The following is a 9978-nucleotide window of genomic DNA, read 5'->3' on the forward strand; positions in this document are numbered from 1 at the left end:
GGAGAGTCGGTGGGGGAAAGACGGGGACTCGATGCGGTCAGAAAAGGGAGCCGTCAGCTCAGAACAGAGCCCTGCGAGGGGATGGTGGATGCCCTCCCTCACCCGGGCTATGTAGTGACGCGGTAACTTACTTTACCTGTGGAATTAATATTGTATTCCTAAAAACAGAGCCATTTATCCAGGTTTACTATCAGGTGCTAGGAGCTTCACCTATATAATTTCGCTTAATCTTACACCAGCCCTCTGAGGCGGGTATAACCGCACCCCAGTTTACAGAGGATGCGAAGTTTCACACTGGGACGGGATGAATGCCCATGCGGAGTTTCAGTCCGGGTGGGCGGGCACGATTCTCCAGCGAGACTAGCTTAAAAGCTCCTTTAATACACATTTTTAACTTCTGTGTGCTTAAGATCCCGTATGGATCTTAAGAAATGAGGATTCTCGCACGACCTCACTAGCATAATTGGAGAAAGAAGCGAGCGTTTAAAAATGCTGGAATTGCCAGACCTCCTGAAGACGCTATCGGAGCGAGCACTGCAGGATGCGGAAGGGAGGTGAGGTGGAGGTAATATGAGACTGGAGGATAGACGTCCCACCCCACCCCTGAGTCCCTGACTCCCGTTCCTTTGGTCTGTGGTTGTGGGGGGTGGGGTGGGATAGAGTCCTTTCGTTAGCTGAGCCCCAAAGCCAAGAGCTAGGTCCGAGAGCCCCCAGAGAGGAATTAGAGCCGGGGTCCGGGAAACAGCCCAGAGCTGGGAATTTCCCGCTTCCAGACTATCAGTCCTATCCCCCTTTTCTGAAAATGAGGAAACAGGCTCAGAGAAGGAAAGGAACACAGTGCGGTGCTAGGTAAAACCAGAACTCCAGGCTCATCTCTTGCTTCTCAGTTTAGAAAAATGTCAGCTAAACTCCTGGGTCCCAGACCTCGCGAACCATAGAGCCTGGGAAGGGGAGACAGAATACCTTTACCCTGTCCCCACTATTGATCCACATGCACCTAAGCCAGGTTGGCCTTCAAAGCCCATTTGGGTCTCCCAGAAGGTGGGTCTGAAGCCTAGGGGCTATCGGCCATCTCCCTGACACCCATTCCGCTGGGTGCTGCCCAGTCTGAGCCCCAGTGGTCCCCGAGGGCTGTGGTCCTGGATCCGGAGCCACTCTGCTTGGAGAACTACTTTGACCTCTTAACTCTAGGCGGAGAGCAGCGCTTTCTAGGGCCCAGGTGACTACACATACCCTGCTCTTTAACAATCCAGAGGGGACTGCCAGGAGATCTGGGGACCCTTCAAGACATCTCATGAGACTGGCCTTCATCATTCAGTACTGATAATGCATTCCCTACCACACTAACCAGGCTGGATATTTGGAGAGTATTCAAATCACCCTGAGTGACCTATGTAACCTTGGAAAATGCTCAGGACACATGAGGGTGGGTGCTGGAGCTGGGAGTGTGTGGGTCACTGTGTGTACCTACCTATCACGGGGTGAGGGGGAGGGCTGTGATAATGTGCATGCTGTTGTTCAACTTCACCTCCAGGGCTTGTGACTGTGACTGTGCGGGTATGACAGAAAGGATGTCAACTGGTCTCAGTGTTTGGAATTTGTTTGCCTGTGTGTAATGGATGAACATGTGAAAACTTCTTTTTCTGAGTGCTTGTGCATATATAGTAGTAATTGTGACTGTGTACCTGTGTGTGTGAGAACTGAGAATGCATGAAATGTGTGATGGGGTTTTCAGAAGTTTGTGTTATAAATACTGTATACAATAAAAAATACAGAAAGAAATGGATACAAACTGGTTGGGCCTGTGCACAAGTGTGACAGTAAGAGTATATGTCAAGCCCTTCAGCTGTGCTATTTGTGTGGAGTTGATGTGTCTCTGCTGTAATGGTGTCTGTAAGTGTGCCTGCATAGAGGGTTGGGAGTGGCCCAGAGCTGTCACACATCCGAAGCTAGATGCACACCCCGTGGGTGTCGAAGAGATAACGTGTAAAATCCTAGGAATGCACGAAAATTGAAATGCTGTTGTGCGTTGCATGGGTGTAAATACGTTACCGAGATAATATGCATATTTTGTGGCGTCTGCAAGGAATGCCTAGACTTTGGTCTATGCTGGTGATTTTTTGTGAGGCTGCGTGCGTCTATATGTACGTGTGTAACGGTGGTCCTGAGAGATCGTGCTGGACTAGGACCACGGCTGGGTGTGTGTCGACTGAGGTCCTTCACAGAGTCATTACTGTCTCTACCCTCACACCCGCACTCCCGAGCGCCTTCAGGCCGGGGAGGCGCGGGACTCCGCGGAGCCGCGGCTCAACTGGGCGCGGGGGTGCTCCCTCCCTGCGAGCCTCCGGCTCCGCGCTCGGCCCAACCCCAGCGCTGCTGGCGCCAGGCGCCCAGGAGAGCGGCGGGTTTCCAGCCGCCTCAGGCAGGAAACAAGGACCTCCCTCCCCCACGCACCTCCAGGGCCCACAGCCCTGCCGAGCTCCCACAAGTGGAACCGGGTCTGGACAAAGCTTTTTCCTCTTCCCCCCCTGCACTGTCCCCATTCCGTCTGTACAGAAGAAAAATACGGTGTATCCACTGGCTACCCGAGCCCAAGGAAAATCGTTCATTTCCGGGCCTCACTTTTCCCATCTGTGCAATGAGCTAGTTGACCTTTCTCCCTCTACCTTTGGGTTGCTAAGTGTGCAATGCACATAGCAGGGGTCAATACAAATATTTACTGTACACGCAAATACTTGTTGAAAAAATGGATGAAGAAGTAAATCTGACGTCTAAAAAGAGCAGACATGTATTTCTCTTCTCTCGCCTTCCCCTCCACATTGTTTTTGAGAGAAGGGTACACTCCCTCTACCCCACCTAGGGAAGAGGCTTGGCTGGGAAAGGCTGGTGAGGCTGGAGGCGCCCAGGTATGAGGACATCAGCTGGGAAGCTCCCCATCAGGGAGGTAAGACAGAGAACTTCAGCTGCAAGCGCCGTCACCCTGAAATTCCCAAGTCCCAGTTGCAGCCCAGAGAAAGGCCCCTGGGGACAGAACCCGACGAGCGGAAGGGCCCTAGTCAGGAGGTAAAATCGGGAAGGTGCGCCAGAACCGTGTCTCTACGCCAGTGGGTAGTAAGTTTCTCCCACGCTGTGAGCCCCGCGGAGAGTGTGGAGGTGGTGGTCTCCTCGGTGTACATTCACCGCCAAACGCTGATCTGTTGCAGTGTGAGCTTTGGCGCCAAGAATCGAACGCCAAAACTGCGGTGGCCTGCATGCAGCGGCCCCAAGTAGCTGCGCTCTGGGCCCTCTGTTCGAGTTCGGCGGAGAGGAGGCTGCCCCTCGGTTAGCCGGCCAGTCTTTGGACCAGATCAGGCGCCCCGAGGCCAGAAGAGTGATCTCAAGCTCTGGAGCCCGGAACAAACTAGTAAATGACTGTGGGCTCGGAACCCTCCTCTTCCTACTTGCCACCCATCTCATTCCATCTCCTGTCCCCGACCTCTACTCGGGTGGGTGGCCGCCTGCGCTGTAGATACAAGACTTGACCAAAGTTGGCGGATGCTCTGCCAGCTGCAGGGCCTGCTGCAGTGTGGCCAGATGGGTCGTCGACTAAGGACTGAGGCAGCTTAGAGGAGAACCTTAGGGGCCTATCCTGCTCCAGCATCCCGATCTCATTTTATGGCTCTGAGGCCAAGTAGAGCAGATGGAGCTCAGGATTGGGAACCTCTGGAATTCTTATTTTGGATTCTGGAAGGTCTAGAAATGAGAACCTTTCTTTTTTTCGGCGCCTCAGTTTCCCTATCTGTAAAATCTAGGTAAAGGCCTTTTGCTCCATGATTCCTTTCCTTGGGCACGGGGAGGGGGTGGCAGACGGCGACCTGGGCATTGACAGGCCTGTGCCTCAATCACGAAGCCCCAACTCGGGAACTGGAGACGGAAGTGGGGGGGGGGGGGAGAAAGGAGGAGGGGCGGAGACGGGGCGCCTCCCTGTCCCCGCACGCGGCTAGAGTCGAGTGGCAGAGCCTAAAACCGGGGACGGCCATCCCCCTTTCCTCCTCCCCGCCCCCCTGCCATTGGCTCCGGGGAGAGGTTGACATCAAAGCCCCGGCCTTATATAAGCCAGACCCTGAAGGGGAGGCCGCAGAAGGGTTAAACTGGTCTCTCTGCATCCTCGTCCTCGCCTGCGACCGAAGCAGGCAAGAAGACGGCGGGCTGCGCGTGTCATCCTCAACCTTACTCCAGAATCTCTCAAAGCCGGTGCCTACGAGAGCGCCGCCCCAGAGCCCACGGGTGGCCCCGGCAGTCTCTGAGGCGCATGGGGCGGCGCTAATCGGGCTGGCGGCGCAGGCCAGGGGCCGCTCCAACATGAACCTCGTGGGCAGCTACGCACATCATCACCACCATCACCACCATCACCATCCGCACCCCGCGCACCCCATGCTCCACGAGCCCTTCCTCTTCGGCCCTACCTCGCGCTGTCACCAGGAGCGGCCCTACTTCCAGAGCTGGCTGCTGAGCCCCGCTGACGCCGCCCCGGACTTCCCCGCCGGCGGGCCACCGCCCGCAGCCGCGGCAGCCGCCGCCTCCTATGGTCCAGACGCCAGGCCCGGCCAGAGCCCCGGGCGGCTGGAGGCGCTCGGCGGCCGCCTGGGCCGGCGGAAAGGCTCAGGACCCAAGAAGGAGCGGAGACGCACAGAGAGCATTAACAGCGCGTTCGCGGAGCTGCGCGAGTGCATCCCCAACGTGCCGGCGGACACCAAGCTCTCCAAGATCAAGACTCTGCGCCTGGCCACCAGCTACATCGCCTACCTGATGGACGTGTTGGCCAAGGACGCACAGGCTGGCGACCCCGAGGCCTTCAAGGCCGAACTGAAGAAGGCGGATGGCGGCCGCGAGAGCAAGCGAAAAAGAGAGCTGGTAAGTCCGGGGGCCTGCGTGCTCTAGCCAAGGGCGCGGGCGTGGTGAGCACCCGCAGGCCGAATACGCAGTGCAAGGAGTCTGCCTTGCCCTGCGTGAGATTTTGAGAGGCTGTGGGGAGTTCTGAGACGGTCGAACTGTGGGATTGTTTGCGTGGAGGGAGGCCGATTCATGTTTGAATTCATTTGTAATGCGGATAGTGTTTGTAAGACTGAATTTAGACGGAACCTCATCCTTTTCGGACAGGATCATAGGGTCCCTTTTAAGAATCCGTTGGAAGCTTCAGACCCCGAGAAAATGCACACACCATATATTTCACTTATATTTTCGAGGTGTCCTGATTCATCCCTGGGTTCTCCTGGAAGCCAGGTTAAGAATGCTGCAGGAGTTTGTTACTTACATTTGCCTGAATGTGAATTTATGCATATAGACTCAGCTGTTGTTTTCAAAAGATCTTTGCTGGAGAGGCTGGTCTATTTTCATCATTGTACATAGGGAAACTGAGGCCCAGAGCTGGACAGGATGTGGAGGCCACCTACCCAAGGGGTTGTTTACTTCGGTAGAAAAAGTCAGTTTATTCTCTGTCCAGAGGACGTTTCCCTGCTCCCCACTCCCCACCACTGGTTCCTCAGTCACCTTGATGACTTCTTTTTGGCTTTGGAGATCCCAGTCCCTACTAGGCCTTTCTGGATTCTCTCGAGTGACAATTTCTGGAGGTTGGTTTCAGTGGCCCAGGGCTCTGGGGCCTCTGAAGACAGTGATTCCCAGCCTGGGGAGCCCAACTAGTTTCTCTAGATTGTTGCGCTGGGGACCACCACGCGTTGTAGTTGACTAGAGAGCCCCCCTGGGTTTTCTCTGACCTGCAGGAGCTGTGCTAATCTAGGGAAGTCACTTCGGGAGACTGGGAAAGACCTTGGTCAGCGAATCTCTAAACCACTGCCTTGGGCTGGAAGAGATGCAGGCCTGGGGATCGGGATTCCTGGTTGGAAGTAGTTATTGGGCGTATCCCCACCCCCGGCATATCGCTGCTTTCTTCAAGTAGCCGGAAAAGGGGATCCTAGGCCAGACCGACTTCCTCCCTCATTCGAGGAGACTTCTGAGCGCCCAGAGCCTGTTGGAGGGACCCAGCCCGGTATCCATGCTCAGGCGCTAAAGGAGAAAAGCCGGTGGATGTGTCGCCGGTGCAGGTCCGCGAGCGAGGAAACTTGATTTTCACTCCTCCCATTGCAAACCCTGCAGTCCCCCTTCGGCGCCATAAAGCCAAACCTACGAGCAAGTTTCAACAGCCGCAGAAAATTCTCATTACCAACCCCCCAGAAGCTGCCCAGCCTATCCGGGTCTCCCGGGAACTCGGCGTATAAAGGCAAATTTATGAGCCTGTTTGCCTATTTTGCAAACAAAAATTCGTCACTTATTTAAAGGCTCCCAGTTACTGCTCCCAACACCTTTCACCCCACCCCTACTTTTATTCTACGCCTGGGTGAGCGGAGCAGAAACATTTAAACTTGTCTCTCTCGCCCCCTTTCTTGTGTGTATCCTCTGGCAGCAGCAGCACGAAGGCTTTCCTCCTGCCCTGGGCCCAGGCGAGAAGAGGATTAAAGGGCGCACAGGCTGGCCGCAGCAAGTCTGGGCGCTGGAGTTAAACCAGTGAGCCGAGGCCTGCGCCGAGGATCCCGCCACAGCTGCCCGACGCAGAGCCCCGGGAGGAAAGAAGGCGGAGGCCAGTGCCCGGCTCTGGATGCCAGGGTCTTATGGGAGCATCCCGCCTAGCCTCCGCTGCGTGCTGGCAGGTCGCCGGCTGCAACTACACACTTCAATCGCACGTGCAATGTCATTTGAAATTGTTTTTAATACATGAAGAGAAAGAGAAATATATATATATATAAAACTATCCCCACCCGTACGGCAACCGAGAGGGCGGCTCTTGGCTGCACGATTGAGAAGGAAGGACTGCGGGACCCAAGCACGCTAAGACGTAACCTTCCAACCCTTCTGGGGCGAAATCAGGACCCCTAACGCCTTCCCCATTACACTATCTGCCTTTCATTCTCGCGCCCCTCTCGGCTTCGCGTCAAAACCCTCCGCGCGTCCGCGCGCGCGTTCTCTCCTCCCTAATTAAAATGCAATAAGAGGAATCAATAGTTTTCTGCCAGGGAAAGAGAACCAAACCAGGAAGATGAAAGGGCTGCCTTTGCTGTTTTTCCTCAAACAGTGATGTTTTTATTGTATTTTTTGTCACTGCACTTCCTACTTAGTTCAAGGAAAACGGCTCTTTCCTTCCTTCTTCCATTCTTTCTTTTCTTCCTTTCCCTCCTTCCTTCCTTCCTTTGTAAATAAAAACTTTTCCCTATGTTGAAAAGTTTTTATGTATTTAAACTACCTACCATGCCTGCTCTGCTCAGGTGTTTGTTAATTCCCCCCATCCCCACCCTTTTTCTACCTCAAATCTATATGACCACTCACCATCCCCTCCTTTTGCCAAAGCAGTATCTATGCTCTTGACTAATAAAACATTTTTTGAAATCAGCAGAAGCCTGTGTGATATATTGGCTATCCCCGGTCCACTCCATCGTTTCTGCTAGTTGGAGAAACTCCTGTTCCTACTTCTTCTTCTTCTTCTTCTTTTTTTTTTTTTTTTGATAAATGTCGAAACAAACTGCAAAATTAAATCAAGGGCAGGGGGCAGATAAAGAATTTACTCCTGGTATAAAAAGCAAAGTTCTCCTTAGAAGATGATGGGGAGACATGATAGCTATAATGAACCTAAAGAAGGGAAACCTGGAAATGAATTAGACCCAGAGACGACAGGCTAGGATTTCTGTGGGCCAGCATTTGGGCCTGTCTGTGGATGGGTATTGCACATCGGTGTCTGCCGTCGGCGGTCTGGAGCAAGTGGGAAGGGGGCCCGTCACACAAACGGAAGGCTACACAAGGGCAGGGTAGTTCGGAAGAGGGGAATGCCCTCCGGAATATGTTCACTTATGTGAAATTATGAACCTACAATAATAGTTTGTGCCTTGGTGCAAGAACTCACATGGAGCCCCGTGGCTGAGGTGGGGCCGACAAACGGCTGTGGAACACAGACCCAGCGCACTGTAAGGACTCGGCAAGACGGAGCAGCTATGATCTTAGACGTGAGGGAAGGAAGTTTGTGAGTGCTCATGGTCAAAGTGAGCCATTTCTCCCGAGCAACAAAGTACTCAACAAGTATTTGTGCAAATATATGGATGTGTGCAAAAGATGGGGTGAGGGGCGTGGTGGCTAATTCGCACACTTCGGGTCCTTGGAGGACAGCAGCGGTTTTTGAGCCTTCACGTGTGCATCCATGGCTAGGTGTGAGGGTGAAAATAAAAGTGGCTGAGCTTGTCAAGGCTTGGATGCGTGCTGGGATGAACTGGGGCGGGCAAATGCTGGCGTTTCTGTCCCTGAATAATAGTGTACAGACAAGCAGTTTGGTTTGTGCCAACTGTGTGCGAGGCTCTATACTAAGCGCTTTTGTATCTCAAGATCGCCGGAGGGAACACATACTCTGCAGTGCGGGCAGGTCTCCGACGCGCTCTGCGAGCCAGGCGCCAGGACGCCCGTGCGCGGGTCTCTCCGCGCTTTCCCGCTCCACATCCGGAGCTGGAGGCCGGAGCTTGGGGCCTAGAAAGGAGACTCGGGCAGCGCCGGGACCAGGCGTGTCCCAGGCGCCTCGTACCCGCATCGGGGTGAATATGGGGCCCCATTAGTTTGAGCTGTAAACACCCGTGGCAGGGCTGAGCGGCCACGGGGGCCTTTCCGGACGCGAAGGAGTTAATAAAAGGTGTTTTATGGGCGCGAGGAAACGGCGGCGGAGGTGTGAGCTTCTCTTTACTCTGACTCCCCTACTTTTTTCTTTATTCCCTCTCGCCACCCGCCGCCAGATCAAACGGGCCGGCGATTTAACTAGGGCAACACCTCGCGGTAATGAGCTGTGCGGCCCTGGTACCCGGCCTGAGGCCCCAAGGCCCCTCGGGGAGGAGCAGGAAAGAAAAATCGAGCTTTCTTTTTTTCATTTTCTTTCCGAGAGCTGTGAAGCGCCTTAGAAATCCAGGCATGCACAGGGAAACTGGGACTCGGGGAGCAAGCCACTGGAGGTGCCCCGGCACGGAGGAGACGTTTTCTGGATTTGAACCCAGGACTCCAGTTGAGTTTACCGACCATCCGCTCGCTATACACAGAGCAGCCGCCCGCGACTATTTTTAGCACCATGAAGTATCCCAGGCACGGGAAGAATGCGAACCCGGTCCTGCTTTCTTGAAGCCCCGGCCAGTGAAAGGAGAGCGGGGTACCGAGGGGTACCGACAGCGGCAGCCTGCTCTGAAAACCCCATCCCGCCGGGCGCAAACCCTCTTGGAAAAGACAGCTGGGAACCTCACATTCCGTCCCAGCCACGTCTGGTCCTGATTTCAGACCTGGCACCCGGGAGCTGAGACACGGTGCCAGCCAGTGTCTCAGTTTCCCCAGGACTTAACTCCATCGCTAGAACGCTCGAGCCACATTTCCAGTCTTCATTCCCAGCTGTAAAAGCAGAGGTCCCTGGGCAGAGCAGAGTTGCTCCGGGTTTCAGGAACCAGTTTTCGCCGACGGCTCTAGACCTTCTTCACCAGGGGTCCAGACCTTCTTCCTGCACCGGGCTCTCAACCCTCTCCTCCGTCATTACCTCCATCTCCATGGAGTAGCTTTGGAGCCTGCCTTTTACTTTCTCATTCTCTCCCAGGGTTCAACGCCTTTTCTGGGAAACCTACCTCCACCTGGCTGTGACAGATGGTATCATTATTAATTTGAATTAAGGACATCACTTTTTTTTTTTTTAACGGGGAGTGGAGTATAATCACTAACTTCAAAGTAAATTCCAGGAGTTTGCTGTAAGAAAATACTGATGTTATAAAGCTTTAAGCACAGAACTAGTCTACTAAAGAATGAAAGCTTTAGTAGGGATCTAAAGATTTTCTAAAGATCTAAAGGGATCTCCAAATTTGTTATAATTACACAACTGGTTAAATAAATCCATCAGTGGGTTACTACTCAGCCCCTAAGAAAAAAATATAATTGATACGGAGA

General features: G+C 53.8%; 1 protein-coding gene across 2 annotated transcripts; it reads left to right on the forward strand.

Annotated features, from left to right (window-relative positions):
• Window positions 1–4315: 4315 nt before the first annotated feature.
• On the forward strand, window positions 4316–6574 carry HAND1 (heart and neural crest derivatives expressed 1). 2 transcript variants are annotated; one of them, XM_025292364.2, is made up of 2 exons: window positions 4316–4893; window positions 6440–6574. In XM_025292364.2, the coding sequence occupies exons 1-2, from the start codon at window positions 4342–4344 to the stop codon at window positions 6542–6544; spliced, it is 657 nt and encodes a 218-aa protein (XP_025148149.1). In that variant the 5' UTR covers window positions 4316–4341; the 3' UTR covers window positions 6545–6574. The 2 variants fall into 2 exon arrangements, with proteins under 2 accessions (XP_025148149.1, XP_025148148.1); XM_025292363.2 differs by having other exon boundaries at window positions 6443–6563.
• The last annotated feature ends 3404 nt before the right edge of the window (window positions 6575–9978 follow it).

The sequence above is a fragment of the Bubalus bubalis genome, chromosome 9 (genome assembly GCF_019923935.1).
Source record: "Bubalus bubalis isolate 160015118507 breed Murrah chromosome 9, NDDB_SH_1, whole genome shotgun sequence".
Classification (NCBI taxonomy): domain Eukaryota; kingdom Metazoa; phylum Chordata; class Mammalia; order Artiodactyla; family Bovidae; genus Bubalus; species Bubalus bubalis.